Source organism: Salvelinus sp. IW2-2015, linkage group LG18 (assembly GCF_002910315.2).
Source record: "Salvelinus sp. IW2-2015 linkage group LG18, ASM291031v2, whole genome shotgun sequence".
NCBI lineage: Eukaryota > Metazoa > Chordata > Actinopteri > Salmoniformes > Salmonidae > Salvelinus > Salvelinus sp. IW2-2015.
Genome location: NC_036858.1, coordinates 34,485,359 through 34,506,097, shown reverse-complemented (window position 1 = coordinate 34,506,097; position 20,739 = coordinate 34,485,359). Strand labels below are relative to the sequence as shown.

General features: G+C 39.5%; 1 protein-coding gene across 1 annotated transcript; it reads left to right on the top strand.

Annotated features, from left to right (window-relative positions):
* Nucleotides 1-1,948: 1,948 nt before the first annotated feature.
* LOC111977817 (ventral anterior homeobox 1-like) lies at nucleotides 1,949-12,586 on the top strand. Its single transcript, XM_024007516.2, has 3 exons — nucleotides 1,949-3,175; nucleotides 5,220-5,407; nucleotides 10,493-12,586. The coding sequence occupies exons 1-3, from the start codon at nucleotides 2,959-2,961 to the stop codon at nucleotides 11,018-11,020; spliced, it is 933 nt and encodes a 310-aa protein (XP_023863284.1). The 5' UTR covers nucleotides 1,949-2,958; the 3' UTR covers nucleotides 11,021-12,586.
* Nucleotides 12,587-20,739: the final 8,153 nt, after the last annotated feature.

Below are 20,739 nucleotides of genomic sequence, written 5' to 3'. Positions count from 1 at the left end.
TGCATGTTATATGAAGGGATAGTGTTAAGTGGGATACTGGTGACACAGGTTGAGGGGGAAAATGAGGGGTAGTTTCCCTACCACCTGCCATAGAGCTATACATGTAGATACATATACAAATAATGTGTACCACAATGTTCTTATTTTAAAAGAACCAAATTCAAACCACACAATTTGGAACATTTTGACAATCTTATAACCAATTGCTTCTTCCAAGCAAAGTAAGTCATTCTAAGTCTACAAAGGCCTCTGTCCCGTTTTCTTCCACCATAAATGGTTGATTCTTTTGTCTGTGATTCTTATAAGCAGAGACCACTGTATTTGTGGGAGGATAATGCTATAGTGCTATCTCCGTTGCAAAATGTTACTATTACTAGGACTGTTATGTCTCTCTTGAATAATGCCCATTATTGGGAGGGATGTAACCTTCTTTTTGGATAGAGTGGAAGTGACAAAATCTGCAGCGCCATGGGGCGCAGCCTCTAAATGTACTCATTTAGCTTTTACAATCTTACCCGAGGGCACCCTGCATTGCCAGGACTGTTACTGGGGAAGACCATCCCCCTTTAATAACCACAGCACAACCACTGCCTCTTCATATTGTGCCCAACCATTCCCAATTTGACCAGTATTAGCGCATTCGCTGGTCCTGGTAACACTTTACATGAACTTGCTCTTATACCTGTAAATGAACCATGTTATTGCACTAGTACCAGCATTTAAGTTGTTACAATCTGATTTTTGATTGTTGCCATCTGTTCCTTATTTCACCAACAAAAATGCTCAACTCCATAACAACGCCATTATAAAGTGATTACTGAATCACCACGTAACAGCATGTTAATACAATTTTGTTGCTATAGTAATTACAACATTATTGCACAGGTATAGAGCAACTGTTACTGCTGTACTGTTTTACTATCTTATTTGATGTATACAAAGCCTTCAAGTGAGCTCATAATTAAAAATGAGAAACACAACTAATACATTGTGATAAAAACTTTGGAATAAAATCAAACTAGCTGTGACGCCTGTGAAAAGACATGCAGCACCTAAGTGTCAAAAAGAGAATAGTGCATTTCATTTCTCAACAAAGCACACCCATCGATTTTTGAATACTCAACCTTTTGAATGTACATACTATTTTCCTGCCTATTACATGGATTTTGAATTTTCACATTATATTCACACTAATTTACAGTGTATTTGCAATATTGCTGTAGAACTAGCAATTGGGGACTGGATTTTTCAAGATGAGCCATTGTTGGAACCCGAGAGGCCACGGGGCTGCGTGTACAAGCTGTTTCCCAGGCTGAAGCTCAGCAACACAGCTTGAGAAGCAGAATTCCCCTTCAGTCGCTCCCTTTTTAGCCCCCTTTTACCTTTCTTTAACAATCGCTCCTTCTCCACTCCAACCAGCCGTCCCCAAACACTCAGTGAATAAAGTTAGTGCAACATGCGGCCCTTAAACCCACCCCAAGACTGCTGCCTGGCAGCCACACTGACAGAATTGTTTGTTAATAGTCCAATTAGATAATTGCCATCTTTCACTACTTTTCCTCTCTGTTTCCCATAAAGGAATTATTGGTGTTCAGGGAGGGGGGCAGCTTGAAGAGGGCTTCTGGCCCCGCAAGGTGACGAGAAGGGCCGGAGAATGTTCCTTGCACAAGGCCATTGGTTTGAATTGAATCATTGTAGCCTAATCAATGGTCTTATTGGATTACTCCCTGAGATATTGTTGCTCTGACAATGGAAATAGCTAAGAGTTGGTGGGTGGGTGGGTGGGTGGAGAGTGGGATGGAAGGAAGTGCTGGAGAGGGGGGCCGTTCCACTGGTGTGAGTGCAGAGGCACTAATGACAAGTTTTGTCCCCTTTTTGTGTTTTTCAGATTAAGACTAGAAATGCAGCAGACTGCTTCTTATATGAATGGTGGGGACACTGCATTAATGACTAGGACCTGTGGGCAGCTCTTCCTGCTGTTGTTCGTCGTGCTGAGTGACGTGGGACGACACAGGAAACTTTAACACAGTTCCTGTTAAGCAGAGCCAGGTGGTTTTTGTGAATCAGCTGTCGTGGAGAGTACAAATTCCAATCGGGGTGGATTCACTTTTCTGTATCCTCTGTCTCTCCGCCTCGGCTTTATTCTCGCTATCTCGGTCTCCCTCCCTCGCTCTCTCTCTCTCTCTCTTTCTCTATCCTTCTCTTACTCCCACTCGCCTGTGAAAGTACTATATCGGCAAGAGCTCTATGTTGCAGAGGGACGATCATTGGCAAAAGACACAATAAATGCGATTAAAGTTAGCCATCGTGGCCAGACAACCAACGCCGGAGACACGTTGAAAATGGCTGGCCATGTTCCGGGGATCAAAGACTGAAGTGCCTGGGAACTTTTCTGGAACTGTCGTGCCCCTGTGATTGTGTCTGTGTGCTCAGGGAGGCTATTTTGCAAAGCGAGACCAATCATTTCTCTTGATTCCCTGACTGAGAGCTGGCTGACAGATGAGGACGGAGTGAGCGAACCCCTCTATTAGGACCTGATATATTTCCCAAACAATTTAGTGTATTCATGAGGCAACGCAAATGTGGAAGCAGCAAAATTACCGTAATCAATTGAAACAGCGAGCGTGTCGATCCATCGCTCTGATTATTTGGAGATGATCTATCAGCCTGATGTGTATGTAACAAGGCGAGGTGGCATTACATCGCTTTTAAGTTTCAGTGATAAGTCCATGATCATTGGGCAAGTGAGTTGGACAATGAAAATAGGGCACCTTGGCGGGTGAGGCAAGCGTTCCCCGAACATTAGGTAGGTGACTCTCTGGTCTAAAAGGTGCTGTTTTAAAACAAAGCCACACTGTTGAGACAACACAACGCGCAATACTCTCTGCAATCCCTTTTTTCATCTGACAAAGGAAAGAAAGTGGGGGAAGAAAGAAATATCGGAGAGGATAAGTGATTATGGAGGTCAGATACAACCAGGAGACAGAACCGGGGATGGGGCTGAAGAATGGACTAAAGGATGGGAAAGACAGCAAGGATTCCCAGGCGAACCTTTCCAAAACCTTCCTAAAGGATCAGCAGGAGTCCTTCTCGCCATCTGGGATGGTGGAGAACTGTGAGAAGAACCGGGCGAGCACGGGGGACCCAGACTACTGCCGGAGAATACTTGTCAGAGGTGAGAGGATTTCTACTCATATGTTCTAATACTGCAGCGCATGGGGTCTATTTACTCATTGCTTTACATGTACCCACAGGATGAAATAAGATAATTTGCTATGTGAGATATTCAGAATGTTTTTTTAAAAATTCAGCATTAAGAGTAAATACAAATATAAAAGAGTAAATAAAAACGTACATTTTGAGCACTTTTGTAAAAATGAACTATGTCCATATTTTCATGACTTATGTAACACTTGTGACATACTCCTATCGAAATTATTTACATTCACAACAATTGTGTATCTTCTGAAATTGAATTATAGGGCACACTTAAAGAATCATAGCAAACCTTTATTTAAGATTTCTAAATACATTTGTTTTTTAAATTAAGAATAGATTTTACGCTGCTATATACTATACAATTTCTCCTTTTGAAAAACACCTTGTGTTTGAAAACAATATTCAGAGAAGCTTAAAAGAATATGATACACAGGTGTTCGCTATCTTATTCAGATACAGATGTTGAATGACAGTACTAATGGACGTAAAATGTATTTGCTTATATCATCTTTGATTCAAGCTATTTCATATGTAGTTAATAAAAATAAATGTGTCAATTGTTATGTGCGTCGTCTGGCCTCGGGTAAATTGCAGCAGAATAAGCACACATTATTTATCTACTCTATTTAACACAGTTGGTCAAACATAGAGACTGTTTAAAAATATGAATAATCCTTGCTAATTGGTATAGATATCATTTAGCAACTAAAATGAAAACTACATTCAAAGATAAATGTTTATATTTTCAGGTTATCTTTTGCTGCTTTTAGATGATGAAAGAAATAATAATACTTTAAAAAGTCATAATACATTTAAGTTAATTGAGAAATAACCTTTTCCTACTATATTTTCTCTCTTTTCTATTAAGTCAATAAAAGCTAATACAGCTATGGAATTAATATCAAATGATTTAAATGTAGATCCTTGAGTTATTTTCCATTCACATGACAAAAAGTACAACTTTTTAAATACTGTACACATTAGATTTGGATTGTAGAAACCTAGAGGAGAAAAACACTCTTGAGGTTACTTGACTCATTTTAGGAGAGAGTTCTGATTGACATGATAAAATATGATCATTTAAAGTATTGATGCAATAAATGAGTTGGTAAAAGTCAATTATCACAATGAAATAAACGGATAATATCGCTGTATTTTGTAGATGTTTTGTACTTAAAAAAAAAAAAAATACTTTCTTCTGTAAACTGCACTTTTCAAATTAATTAAAGACTGTTCTTTTTTTAAACTGGTTTTAGTGCACTTGAGGTTACCCGTAGTTAGTCTGCAAAGTACAGTAGTTGGTTGGGAAAATGTCAGTGTATCAACTGAAGTAATGCATAGAACTGTGATTGATATTGTGCATTGTATGCATTCATATAAATAATGCACCGTATTCAAGTGCGTACCTGGATGGTTAATTTTTTAATTTTGCAGACATTCTTAGTTATCAAAACATATTGGATTGTGTAATGTAATTAAATAGAGATGTACAGAGATCCTCAGTTTTATTAGTCTAAAAGGATGTATTTTATTTTGAAAATATAGTAAAATCATCATAGATTGGTTCATACAGCTTCATGCTGGGCACTTAAACAAGACCTAAGTCATTCATTGAAGACAATCATTCATTTCATGGACAATAGTAGGCATACAGATATTACAACAATGATGAATGGTCATTCTGATGTGATTAAGTTCAGACTAAGAGATCACTTTATTGGTCAAAAATCTGACTTCCACTTTTAACCCAACCCCTCCAAAAGACACACATACACAGGTTTTTGGAGAGGTGCAGGGGGGCTGTTAAGTGCTTTGCTCAAAGGCAGGTAATGGCATCAAGGATTTCATACCAGCAACCCTCTGGTTGCCAGCTCACTTCCCGACCGACCGAGGATTCGAACTCTCTAACCACTAGGCTACCTGATGACCCACAAGTGTTACTAAAATTGAAAATATCTATCATTGATAAAGCTTCAATGGTCACTTGTTCCTTGTTGTAGATGCCAAAGGGTCTATACGAGAAATCATTCTGCCAAAGGGACTGGATTTGGACCGTCCCAAACGAACCCGGACCTCTTTCACCGCAGAGCAACTCTATCGTCTGGAGATGGAGTTCCAGAGATGCCAGTATGTGGTTGGGAGGGAACGAACAGAACTGGCCCGCCAGCTAAATCTATCTGAAACTCAGGTAATTCAAGCAATACATGTGCCTATTTCCCTCTGACCATGAGTAAATAAAAATGGCAAGTGTAATACTACATCTATGTTCTGTGGTATCATAGATAATATGTTATCGGACTGTTCAATGAAGTGCCTTTTGGGTAGTGTAATTTTGTCAATAATAATGATTTATTTCACCTGATTTTAACATTCTGTCCTAAAAAAACACATGTTCAACTTCATGAGGCACACGTTTTCCCATCTCAAGGGTTTAAATTAAGAAAAATGAAAATGCCAATTAAAGTAAAAGGGTTGACCATAACAGGGTTAACAGTTTCATCTTAAATCAGCCGTAACTCCCATTGTGACAGGGAGCATGGAAGCTTGTTGTTTGCAACAGGGAGGGGCAATTGAATGCATGTGTAACAAAAAAAAATGTACTTAAAAAAAAACTTCTAGCCTATCTATGGGTAGCATAGTTGATGTGTCATGCTTGACAGGCTCAGTTTTCCGCCACAAAACACCAGAAAAAGGCCTAAAAGAGTAGAACCAGCTCACCTGCTCTAACACTATGATTTGACAATTAGATGTTCAACTGTTATTGGAATATGGTTACATTTAGTTAGAGCGTAGATGTACACTACGTGACCAAAAGTATGTGGACACCTGCTTGTCGAACATCTCATTCCAAAATCATGGGCATTAATATGGAGTTGGTCCCCCTTTTGCTGCTATAGCAGCCTACACTCTTCTGAGAAGGCTATCTCCTAGATGTTGGAACATCAGAATGCTGCGGGAACTTGCTTACATTCAGCCATAACAACATTAGTGAGGTCACTGATGTTGGGTGATTAGGCTTAGCTCGCGGTCGGTGATCCAATTCAACCCAAATGTATTTGATGGGTTTGAGGTCAGGTCTCTGTGCAGGCCAGTCAAGTTCTTCCACACCGATCTCGACAAACCATTTCTGTATGGACCACGCTTGGCGCACTGGGGCATTGTCATGCTGAAACAGGAAAGGGCCTGCCCCAAATTGTTGCCACAAAGTTGGAAGCACAGAATCTTCTAGAATGCCATTGTATGCTGCAGCATTAAGATTTCCATTCAGTGGAACTAAGGGGCCTAGCCCGAACCATGAAAAACTTCCCCAAGCTAGAATTTCTCCTCCACCAAACTTTACTGTTGGCACTATGCATTCGGGCAGGTAGCATCTCCTGGCATCAGCCAAACACAGATTAGTTCGTCGGACTGCCAGATGGTGGAGCGTGATTCATCACTCCAGAGAATGCGTTTCCACTGCTCCAGGGTCCAATGGCGGCGAGCTTTACAGCACTCCTACCGATTCTTGGCATTGTGCGCAGTGAACTTAGGCTTGTGTGCGGCTGCTCGGCCATGGAAACCTATTTCATGAAGCTCCCGACGAACAGTTCTTGTGCTTGACGTTGCTTCCAGAGGCAGTTTGGAACTCGATAGTGAGTGTTGAAACCGAGGACAGATTATTTTTATGCGCTACACGCTTTAGCACTCGGCGGTCCCGTTCTGTGACTTGTGTGACCTACCACTACGCGACTGAGCCGTTGTTGCTCCTAGACGTTTCCACTTCACATTAACAGTACTTACAGTTGACCAGGGAAGCTCTAGCAGGGCAGAAATGTGATGATCTGACTTGTTGGAAATGTGGCATACAATGACAGTTCCACGTTGAGAGTCACTGAGCTCTTCAGTAAGGCCAGTCTACTGCCAATGTTTGTCTATGGAGAAATGGCTGTATGCTTGATTTTATACACCTGTCAGCGACGGGTGTGGCTGAAATAGCCGAATCCACTAGTTTGTAGGGGTGTCCACATACGTTTGTATATATAGTGTATGTGATACAACTGTTAAATGTTCTGTTTTATCAAAATCTACACACAATGACACAAGGACATAAAAGGCACTCGTGGAACGACCCTTAGGTATTTTCAAATCTTATCTCAAATGTGAAAAATTATGCTTTCCATATTGTCATCATACTTGTTGTCATATCCCATTCCAATACAATCTATTTAATTGTTACTATAACCCAGCTGACATTTTATTTAGCATACTGGTTAGTTAATTGTTTCTAACTAAAATCATTTAGAAGATAATTAAGAAATGTGGAAAACTGTTTCACTGATCATATAGCTCAAGCAATACTATTGTTAGGTAATGATCATATACAAAATTCAAATAAAATATATTTTGTTCTATTTCGCTTAGTGAACTATGCAATCTCAGTCAATTCTTTTGCCATGTTAGCCATATTTTCAGTTTTCTAGTCCACAGGCCTTAGCTGTGAGGTCAGGGAAAGGTCACGCTGCGCCCACTGTCGGTGAACTGTATTTGCACTTGTCTGCTCGCTCTCGACAAGAGATACCAAACTTAGTTACCCTTCAATGTATAATTTTCACTTCAGGGAAACCCTGCTCTCTGCTTCAGAGCTCAGGCCGACATATTTGCAGCACAATTTTATTTATTTATTTATCTTGCAAGCTGGCTAATGGCATGGTCAGCCACATTTGCATATGCTTGTTACGTATGTCATGAATGCTTAAATCGGGCCTAAACTAGCTTGACTTTGGACAGATGTTAGACTGGAGCATTATGCTCAAGTATTTTCTGAGAGTCACAACATAGTCATGTGTTTCTCTCACACATTTCTGATCATTACAATAAATATTCATAATGATCTAGCATATACATACATAAAAAAATGTTAAATTCATTTTTTTCTGACCCATACATTTGATGTTTTTATTTTGAATGTAGCTACAGTATACAGTACATATGGTTAACAATGTCAGCACACATTGAATTCACAATTCTTTGGTGGTTTTTAATAGAGAATAATGGTACTTTAGACTTCACACAGCCGTTAGGTCCCCATTCACGGGGAGGACAATAGGCTTGAATTTCTTAACGTCTTTTCACATGCAACATTAAAATGTCCCACGCAGCCACGCTACTTGATTACTTTAAATCTTCAAATGTCTCGTACATGCATTGATGAAGTGGTCTCTAATGACGGCATCATGAAATACCATTTTTGTTCCGATGCACTCTTGGGGTGTTACATTAAGAAAGGACAGCCATTTGCTGAAGTGTGCACACCTAATCATCTTTGTTTGGGGTTGTTGGCTTTAGAGTCCCTCGTTGGACGTTGTCGAAAATGTATCCTCTCAGATAAAAGATGTTCACCTATTGTTATGGTTATCGTACTGTAATTCCTTACTTACAGCGTGTAAAATAGATTTGCGATTGACCCACTAACCTTGTGAATTTACTGAGTTGTTTGTCTACAACCACAACAACAACATGAGGGAAAACATGCTATTCAGATGTGATTGAAGTAGCTGCCGTTTGAGGTACTGTAGCTGGAGGCTCATTGATTGAGACACATTCACTCTAATTATGGTACATATGAAAGCAATCAGATTTGATTGCCACAGACTTGAAGAAAATGCCAAAAAAATACAAACTCCTGTTATCATTTTTTTTAAAGGAATTTATTATATAAAATGTATATTTATAAAACCCAAATGGGAAAAGATAGGTCTATTTTTATTGTTGAATGACTATCAAACGTGGAATAAAAACGTGTTTGCTTTACTTTGCATTTACTTTACTAATTTATCTACTTGATTAGGAATACAATAGCCATGTTTATCTGTCATACACACTTTACTTTGTTATACCTCAGTCCTTGTTATACTTCAGACACATACATACATATAAACTCATCAGGGCCGGCCCCAGGCATAAGGCGTTCAGGGTCTCAACTCAATCCGTTTCTCAATATACTGTTGAGAGTTAGAATACACAAGGTGGAATTTTGAAATTTGGTTGTGCAGTTTTCAATTGTTATGTCAGTCACTGCCAGTCACTCAATTAGTCATGTCAGCTAACTTAATTTTTTTCTATCTAAACTTGAAGTAATTATGGTAAAAATACCGACCAGGCATGCAGGCCATGCAAGGCATGTGCTCCGGGGCCCTGACCTCCAAGGGGCCCCCATTGATTTTGTAAGTCATCATCACTCAGATATCATTAACATGGCATAAATCATGGCGATATGTGTAGGATTGCAGAAAACTAGCTTTAAAATAGGAAACATGTATCTCCACTCCATGGAAAAATTAGTAAAATTGCATGAAATTTGTTATAAAATTGCTAAATGTTTTCGCCACTCCATGGCAACTGCAACACTTTCTCTACGCCCCATGGCAAAATATATAGAATTGCAGGAAATTAACTAAAATATATTAATACGTTTTTTTCTCGCAGATGTATTATTATTATTATAGAGCGGGTCCACTAAAAAAAGATTCCAGCAAGGGCCCCCAAACCAAATCTTGCCTAGGGCCCCCAAAAGGCTAGGGCCGGCCCTTATACTCATTACTATCTGACCCTGCTTTTGTTGCTTTCATGTCCTTTAGTTCATTAATTATTTAATAAACTAAAGATTTTAAAGGTCATGGAAATACATTTGATTAATTTCTTACTACTTTATCTTACATTCTGCATTTTACCAGGAGACAAATATGTTATTGAGTTATTCATGCCTCCCGTGACAACATATTTTTCTTTACGGAAAGTTTAGTTCAAGTTTAGACCCCAAACAACGTACTGTATAGTGTATGCTCATACCTACTATGAAAAAATACAAATTATGTGTGACTCTGATAACATCCATTAATGTGACATTGATACATAAATATTTATATGGCATTAGGTTGTGATTTCATCCGTGTTTCTGTAAATTAGCTACTAAATCTGTTAAGGGGTGGTAGCTGGGCCCCCTGGTCTCATTCCCTGATCATGCTACCAATTTTATTACTATCACAATTCAAATCATGTGGACATCAAAGTGTGACCTATACTGAGACCACAGTGGAATTCGGAATTATTCACAACAATCCAAATCCTTCAGTCATTTTCTGAAAACATTGGTGTTGCAATAAATGCCTACAGAGATGATAAAAAAGACATATTATCCAAAGTATATTCATTTGGAAAATAGGCCCTATTTTGCTTAATTAAGGCCTCTAATGCTTATTTTCTGTCTGAATTTGGTTTTGTGTCCTCCCTCAAGGTTAAAGTTTGGTTCCAGAACCGACGCACAAAGCAGAAAAAGGACCAGGGCAAAGATTCAGAGCTGCGCTCGGTGGTGTCGGAGACGGCGGCCACCTGCAGTGTATTAAGACTCCTAGAGCAGGGCCGGCTCCTCACGCCGCCAGGTCTGCCGGGGCTCCTGCAGCACTGTGGCAACGGCACCTTGAGTGCCGCCCTGCGAGGGCCCTCCATGGGCATGGCCAGCAATGGAAGCAGCAGCAGCAGCAGTGGTGCCAGCTCAGGGACGGCCGGTGGCAGTCCCCCTCTGCCCATAGTGACCAGTTCAGGGACGGTAGCGGGCCTCCAGAGCTCCCCGTCAGCTCATGGACTGTTCAGCTTCCCCATGCCCTCTCTGCTGGGAAGCGTGGCCACCCGCATGTCCTCCAACCCGCTTTCTATGGCCGGGAACCTACAGGAACTGTCTGCCCGCTACCTGAGCTCTTCTGCTTTTGAACCTTATTCACGGACCAATGGCAAGGAGAGTATGGACAAAAACGTTTTCGAATGATGTTTTTGATTCGTTTCGTTGCTCTCCTTGCTTTTTATTGTCTTGGTTTTGTTTGTTTCGCCCTCTTTTGTCCTGTTTGTGTTGTGGTTGTCGTTCATGTAAATCCAACTGAACATCTGATGCCTCTCAGAGGGAGGAAAACAAAGACATACATTTCATTCTTATAAGAACAGGGTGATTGTTTTTAAGCTTTTGCACTAAATTAAAGTTTCATCTCCATGTTGTGAATTTCAATACAAGTACTCAGAGAAACAAATATCCATGAGATTGCAAAGGGGAAGCATTGCATTTTTTTTGCCACATTTTCTCACATTTATTTTGCCGCAATAGCAATCACAAAAAGAGCCACAAAAATGAGTCTGTTTATGTTTTGGTAACACATCACACATGTTTAGCTGCTGGAGGTAATTGGCACATTACACACAAAGCTTTTCAGTGATTGGCCATGGGTGTAACATGATGGTACCTTTTTGATTTTGTGTTTTATTATTTGATTGTTTGGGTAGACGGTGTCACAGTGTTTCGAAGTAGAGAGTTATCAAGCATTACAGCTTGTGAAGTTCAGGTGACAGACTGTCAGTTCAGGATGGCATGGTGAACTTGGAGTTCGGCCCTTGTCAAATATGACATTTCAGTTTACGGAAATATCACAGGTCTCTTTTTCCATTTGCAGATACTCATGAGGAACACAGGCATTTAACATACAAATGCATTTACATATGCAGATGTTTTGCAATATTAAGCTACAATAACAGTATTTTATACCAGTTTGTATTTGTTTTTATGTTTGGGCCAAAACAAACTAAAGAAAAATGTTGTCATACAGTATGATAGTTCAATTGTTCTGTGTTAGTTGTTTTATAAATGGGTTTGTGAGGGTTTTCCCAATATGATTTTAAACACAGTCTACATTCGTGACTTTTATGTCTTAAAGCTGCAGTATTCCACTTTTTCGTCTGTGATTTTAAGAATACTGGAGTGGTAGTCCAGATTTCCATGTAAGAGTTGGAGAAAAGCTTGGAAGTGTGGGGCTGGGCAAAGAGAGGATGGAGGAAAGGGTTCTGGAAAAGCTTTTGAACTACAGTAAGCAGCTTGCATAGTTGGATATACAGAATTTAACTTGATGCTACATGATTGAAAACAGTGCAGAAGGTCTTGCAATCTTTTAAGACCTTTTCCCGTGTGAAATGTTTTAAGATCAGTGAAATTACTGTAGTACAAAAGAAAGAAACATGAGAATTGTACCTAAAATTGTTATTTTATTGTAAATTATTAATGTCCGTAATTAATAGATGATTAGTATGTATATCTGAAAAATAATGAATGAATTAATGAATGAATGTAAGGGAGGAGGTGATAAATCAATCAAAGCTCTTTGGTGCTGTTGTTGTGAAATAACTTGAACTTTGTGACATGTGTGGTAAGAGTGTGGATACATATTATATACAGTATATATGCCTACCAAAAAAGCCAAGTGTGTTTTTTATTATTTTTCTTTCATACATTCATCATGATGATAATCCAGTTATGATTAAAAAAAAGGCCATGTTGTACCTTCATTGACAATGGGTTCGAATAGCAGTTTACTTAAAAAAAATTTTTTATTCAAATGAAGTGTTATGCCCTACGGAGAGGACCTTTGTCTGTATTATTCTAGGTAGCAACTGAAAGGTTGCAAGATCGAATCCCCGAGCTGACAAGGTAAAAATCTGTCGTTCTGCCCCTGAACAAGGCAGTTAACTCACTGTTCCTAGGCCGTCATTGAAAATAAGAATTTGTTCTTAACTGACTTGCCTGGTTAAATAAAGGTTAACATTTTTTAAATAATAACCAGGGTCGTGTTAAATAGTAGCATGCGTGTTTGGGGGGAGTGTTTTTGTTTGCTACTATAACCCTAACATAAACCCTAACCATAACCTCTAGCTCATGGGAAAATGTACATACATTCACAAATGTGATTGAAGAAGGCTAGGGAAGTGATATTGAAAATATGGTTTGACTCACCTCTATAAAGTTTCGGTACTAGATGGGCTTCGTTGAAAAATGACAATTGTTAAGAGAGTTATAGAACTGTCAAAATGGACACTGGAAAAACGTCGTCTGGAAGCCAAGCTATGCACCGAAAACGACCTTTGCAATGTCTGTATTTAAGAACCCTTGGAGGCCTTTTCAATAGTAGTGTTTTCTATGGAATAGGAAAAAAACCCACTCTGGCCTATGAAAAGAATTGAGTTAAACCATTCAAAGCACACAAAAAAAATGTCACACAAAGAGGGGAATTGTCTCTTGAAAAACTAGTTGCAGTGGTGAAAACCATGGAAGTCTGGGCACAAAAAAAAAATGGGGATGAATGTGATGATAGCAACAATAAAGGTCATACAGGGTTTCCAAACAAATAAGCACACAGCCCACCATGTGGATTAATGGCATAATGCTCCTGGAATGGCTAACGCTCTACCCTACTATATGTCTATCAAATTGTACGACTGTGTGTCGTACAGCTTAATGTTTGAGTCAATGGAAATAACATAAAAATATGATTGTATAAGAAATACAATGTAAGAAATGTATTAGTGTTAGCTTATGTTAGCCAAGTTCATTAAGTTGCACTTGGTACACTGGTGTCAAACTGTCATATATTCAAAAATTCTATGGGCCTCTTTTGTCAAATCAACAATTTAAATATGGACCAGTACAAAGAGCATGGATACAAAATGACATGGCATTTCTACCAGTGATTCATAAATGAGGAGGAAAATAATCCAATATGGCGGAAGTTCTGGTTCCACTTTGGACATTTATACTGAACAAAAATGTAAACGCAACATGTAACTGTTTTTTGGATTTGAATGAGTTACAGTTCCTATAAGGAAATCAGTCAATTGAAATAGATTCATTAGGCCATAATCTATGGATTTCACATCTGTTGGTCACAGATACCTTAAAAAAAGGTAGGGGTGTGGATCAGAAAACCAGTCAGTATCTGCAGTGACCACCATTTGCCTTATGCAGCGCGACACATCTCTTTTGCATAGAGTTGATCAGGCTGTTGATTGTGGCCTGTAGAATGTTGTCCCACTCCTCTTCCATGGCTGTTACGAAGTTGCTGGATATTGGTGGGAACTGGAACACGCTGTCGTACACGTTGATACAGAGCATCCCAAACATGGCTGGTGAGTATGCAGGCCATGGAAGAACTGCGACATTTTCAGTTTCCAGGAATTGTGTACAGATCCTTACGACATGGGGCTGTGCATTATCATGCTGAAACATGAGGTGATGGTGGAGGATGAATGGCTCAACAAAGGGTCTCAGGATCTCATCACGGTATCTCTGTGCATTCAAATCGATAAAATGCAATTGTGTTCGTTATCCATAGCTTTTGCCTGCCCATACCATTATCATACCGCCACCATGGGGCTTTCTGTTCACAACATTGACATCAGCAAATCGCTCGTCCACACATACACGGTCAGCAGTTCTGAGGTCGGTTGGACGTACTGCCAAATTCTCTAAAACAATGTCGGAGGTGGCTTTTGGTAGAGAAATTAACATTAAATTATCTGGCAACAGATCTGGTGGACATTCCTGCAGTCAGCATGCCAATTGCTTGCTCCCTCAAAACTTGAGACATCTGTGGCATTGTGTTGTCTGACAGAACTGCACATTTTAGAGTGGTCTTTTATTGTCCCCAGGACAAGGTGCACTTGTGTAATGATCATGCTGTTTAATCAGCTTCTTGATATGCTACACCTGTCAGTTGGATGGATTACCTTAAGCTCATTGTGCTTACGGAACATTTCTGGGATCTTTTATTTCAGCTCTTGAAACATGGGACCAACACTTTACATCTTGCATTTATATTTTTGTTCAGTGTGTTTCCCTGTGTGCAGAGGGAATTTGATTATATTTTTTTATATTTTAAAATTAGCATTTTAGCCATGTGTTACCGTGAAATATTTCCTACAAGGAAATCTAATGATACGAGAACAGTCTATGTTCATTTAGATATTTGAACTGATGCTGATGCTGAAACTCCTATTAGGTCTGGCAGGGCCATGCACAGACCTTTTGGGGGACATAAAAGGGCACCCCACCAAAATAAATCCCACAACCGCAGTCACAGACGTGTTACAAGAAGATGGGAAAGCAGCACAATCTGATGAGTAAAGAATTTTGATAAACTATTTTGAACTGGAATAAATTCTGCACTTATTAACAATGACCAATCCCAGTGGTTTTCTAACATTTTGACCCAAACCCCCCAAAAAGGAGTGATATAAAAACTTGTGACATCCACGCAAGCACATGCAGGTGTGCACACACGAAGATGTATGCACAATCGCTGCGCAAATGTAACTTGTCATTACAGCCATAAACGTCATAAACGCCATAAACGTTTCAAAATGCAAGACAGGCTACAGAAATAAATAGCATTTTACACCTGCATTTGGAGTCTTTCGTGTTAACAGCCATTATCAAGTAAGGATATAGGCTATCACGTCACTTCTCTGGAGTCCAGAGCAATCAAAATCCTATGGCCAGGCAAAGGCACAGATAGGGCTATACTTATGCATACCATGTGCCCTTTTGTCCACAGTCTCCATAGTGCCATTTTCGGTGGTGGTAATTTACCCATTTTGGGGGAAAAAATGTTGCCGTTGTTCTTGTTCTGAACCCACTGACCACAAGTTGTCGTTAACTTCTCATCTATACTTCAGAACCAAAAAGTGCCGCTCTTGATTGTTGACCAATGACCATTCATCAGCATTTGCACCAGTGGCGATTTTAGCATGTACATCTTGGTGGGGCAAACATTCTTTTTTTCTGTGAATGCCAGCAAAGACATTACACAACACAACACTAAACAATACATTAATTGCACTATAACGGTGACAAACGGTGCCCACAAACTGTTAGGGACTACATAAAGATGCACCAACAACAGAGCTTTCCTTTCAGCACCATGGAGTGAATCCTTACCACTGCTACACCTGGCCATCAGCAGAGTCTTGTCTGGCAGCGAAACAGTTAATTCAGCCTCATTTACTTTTTTAAAACATAGCTGATATGCCTGACTTGCTTTAACAAATGTACAGTAGTTACTACTCACTCCTTGTGGATTTGTGTAAGTCGATAAGAACCGTATTCTCCTTCAGTAATAACAAACGCCAAAATTAGTTTTGACTTTTGAACCATACACAAACATTATTACATTTGTGTGCAGTAAATTCATAATGTTTATTCTTATTTCATTAACACTTAGCTCGAAGTATAAGCAAGTGGAAGCAAACGAGCTGCGACGAGGTAGGCCTATTTGTTCAGCGCTTTCAAAATGGACACCGACAGAAATTCAGATTGATGTTAGTTCAGATAAATTCAGCAAGATGTTGAGGCCTTAACTTAACTATTCTTTAAGTCACCACAGAGAGAGAGAGAGAGAGAGACCCAGTTAGCCTACCATTTGAAGTATTTTATTAGGTCTATGTGGTCCAAAAAGGAAGGGAAATAAAATCATGAGGATCCACTTGCGCACTGCGCCCCCAAAAAAACTCGCAATATCAACTGGAATTACATGAGTCTATTAGTGAACTTTTTGTTGAAAACAAATATTTGAATGGGAAGAGACTGTCACTGGCAAACATGGTTAGAGGCCCAACAACATTATATAGTATCTCCTCCTTGTCAAGAAAAGAACATGAGCTAATTATAATACACAAAGTATAAGCAGACAAAGAAAGCTCTTATAATATTAAATGATTTCTCTAAAACAGGCTATAGGCTACATGTGCACCACATAGTCAGAACAGTAGGTTAAGTTCTGAGGGGGAAAGGGACCAAATTATTAGGGTGAGGCACATGGACTACTAACAGCTTACTACACAACACACACTTAGTATTACTTTCTTAGCTACAGTATACATATCTACCTGGCATATTACATCATTTATGCAGCAGCAAACAATACATTTTTGGACTCACCATTGTTGTGGTGCTGTGCTCACTTGAACAGGAAGGTGGTGCGGCGATCCTTCTTGTGGGCAAATTTTGTCATCAAAGTCTGGCATTCTCTAGATTTATGGTGCTTTCACGACAACTGGGAACTCGGAAATAAACAAGGTCGAATCATGACGTCAGTGATCTTCAGGTTGGAGCTCTAGAAAGAGGCCAGAGTTCTCGACTTGGGATTCCGAGTTGGATGACCGTTCAAAATGTATTTTCCCAGTAGGAGTTTCCAGCTGTCTTGAACTCAATGAAGTCTGAGATTTCCCAGTTCCGAGTTTCCAGTTGTTTTGAACGAGGCAGAAGTCATGCTGGATTGACAGCATGGACAATGTTTCCAACCTTTTCTGGCCCATTGTGTTCGTGTAAATGTTTATACTTTTAAGCTTGGAAAAGAGACCCTTTCAGAAAGATGTTTTAAATCCTTAAACCCAGACTTGGACCACACACACACTCTCCACCAAATAGCAGGCAAGGGAAGCAAAATAGTGATTGTTTTGCAACGCTTGCAGTTAGCCATTGATTCCTTCCAAACCACTCATTGTTGAATTTGAGATTTCTAGCTTGTTGTGTAATGTTTATGTCCAATGGCCGATGAGCACCGTTTTATCTATAATTTCTCTTCATATGACAAGGATTGAAAAGGATTTGCCGGCAGATTGTCAAACGTGATTCATGATGATGACTGCTTGTCTAGCTTGCTAGCTAAGATTTTGAAAGCATGATGTTGAAATGATCATTCCAATCAAAGCTACGGTAGATATATGATTTGACATCATTTTATCCTGTGGCCAATGACCTTGAGCCTTCTTGGATGGGCACTTCTAATGTAAATCTATGGCAGCACCCAAGGGGGCTTGAACTGCCGAGCTTTCCCTGTAGATTCTGCGGTTACGTAGTGTCCCCATGAGTGACAGAACACTGAGCCAATCACAGTGCAACTAGAGAAGATTACCAATGCCTACACTCTGTATTTTCTGCTGGCTGCCCCTCGATGACAGAAAGCATTTTGGAGCTGCCTTACTCCAGAAAGCATGTTTGTGTGTGGCTTAATTCACTCAATAAATGTGCCTTTACATTGTTTTCAAACTGATATGTGTCATGAATTAATGCCATAATAAAAGGCAAAACAGGCAACAACAATAAAACAAAAAAACATATATATAAATAAATACAGTTGAAGTTGGAAGTTTACATACACTTAGGTTGGAGTCATTAAAACAGGTTTTTCAACCACTCCACAAATTTCTTCTTAAAACAAACTATAGTTTTGGCATGTCGGTTAGGACATCTACTTTGTGCATAACACAAGTCATTTGTCCAACAATTTTTTTACAGACAGATTATTTCACTTATAATTCACTGTATCACAATTCCAGTGGGTCAGAAGTTCACATACACTAAGTTGACTGTGCCTTTAAACAGCTTGGAAAATTCCAGAAAATTATGTCATGGCTTTAGAAGCTTCTGATAGGCTAATTTACATCATTTGAGTCAATTGGAGGTGCACCTGTGGATGTATTTCAAGACATACCTTCAAACTCAGTGCCTCTTTGCTTGACATCATGGGAAAATCAAAAGAAATCAGCCAAGACCTCAGAAAAAAATTTGTAGACCTCCACAAGTCTGGTTCATCCTTGAGAGCAATTCCCAAAAGCCTGAAGGTTTTGTTTTACGTTCATCTGTACAAACAGTATGTTTTTTTTTAGCTAAACAGGTGGGGTTCAAAACAGGCTCTGCCCCACCTGCCCTGAATGAAGAGTCGTCACTAACTTACACGCAAAGGTGGCACACATATCCAGATTAGTGACCAGAAAGAAGAACTTTAATTTCATTTCCAGTTTTGTCTGGCAAATACAGAGTGGGCCTACATTTATCATCCATATAAAATACAGTTTAGCAATCTACTACTGCCTCATCTTTGCCAGAACAATAGGCTATGTGGCATTTTGATTGATCATTTTCATATTTCAGCCTACCCACTGGACACATTTCAATTCATTGTCTATTCCACATTGGTTCAATGTAATTTCATTTAAATTAATTTCATTTAAGTGGAAACAACGTTGATTCAGCCAGTGTGTGTTGAGTGGGTAGTTTGGGTGGCTACATGTCTAAAGATAAGCAGTTCTAACATCACACTGCCTCCCGAGCACGTGCCCCTTTGTTCTGCCAGTCTCAAAATTGCCCTTTTTGGTGGTGGTATAATTTCCTTTTTTTTTAATAAAAAATAAATGTTGTTTTGAACCCACAAGTCGACTTTAAATTCTCATCTATGCTTCAGAACCAAAACGTTGTGTGTCTTTATTGTTGACCAATGACCAGTCATCAGCATTGGCTTGCGAAGGCGGTGCATATATCCAGATTAGTGACCTGAAATAACTTGTTTAATTTCTTCCAGTTTTGCCTGACAAAAACAGAGTAGAGGCAGCCTTCCTGCAGAGTGCTTATTGCCAACCCTGTTCTTTCTCACAAGTATGGTAAAAAGGTCATAAGAATGTTACATCTTTATCTTATAATATGGGAGGCAGTGTGGTGTTAGAGCTGCTTATCTTTATAAAAAGGAAATTATACCACCACCAAAAAGGGCATTTTTGAGACTGGAAGAACAAAGGGGCACGTGCTCTCCGGAAAAGTCTATCTGGGCAGTGTGCACATGCCTGAAGTCTGGGCTACCACGGGAACACAAGACCCTGTTCAGAATTCACATGCCATACCGTTATATCGTTTTTCAGGGCATGTTTGCCTTTGGTCGGAAGTAAAATTTTAAGACACATTTCCATTCCATCCATCCCTCTCTTTTCTGTGGATGAGTAAAGTAATGCTTCAGTGGCATTGGAAACTGACGGTCTTTTGTCTATCAGAAGTATGAGCATAGGCAGAAAATCTTACCTTCCCCACTGTGTCTTGGGAATCTCCCAGGAGAGAGAACAGTCACATTTATGCCCACACCCCTTTTCTACCCCCACCCATTCTCTCTCTTCTCCTGCAATCCAATTAGACAGAAGGTCGGGAGGTTTTGTAAATGGGGGGTTAGGGACCCGGTGGATTTGTTGGGGGGAGTGTCATAGCTTGAGACCACCAACACATTTCTCCCAACAGTCTTTAAAACTAAGGCTTTGGGAGGAAATAAAAACTGCAACCAGTCTGTTTTTGTTTGTTTTGTCCACCTCTTTCCTTTTCCTATTTGTACATACAGTACCAGTCAAAAGTTTGGACACACCTACTCATTCAAGGGTTTTACTTTATTTTGACTATTTTCTACATTGTAGAACAATAGTGAATACATCAAAACTATGAAATAACACACATGGAATCATGTAGTAACCAAAAAAGTGTTTAACAAATCAAAATATATTTTATATTTGAGATTCTTCAAAGTAGCCACCATTTGCCTTGAGAACTTTGCACACTCTTGGCATTCTCTCAACCAACTTCATGAGGTAGTCACCTGGAATGCATTTCAATTAACAGGTGTGTCTTGTTAAAAGTTCATTTGCGGAATTTCTTTCTTTCCTTAATGCGTTTGAGCCAATCAGTTGCATTGTGACAAGGTAAGGGTGGTATACAGGAGCCCTATTTGGTAAAAGACCAAGTCATATTATGGCAAGAACAGCTCAAATAAGCAAAGAGAAACGACAGTCCATCATTACTTTAAGACATGAATTTCAAGAACTTTGAAAGTTTCTTCAAGTCCAGTCGCAAAAAACATCAAG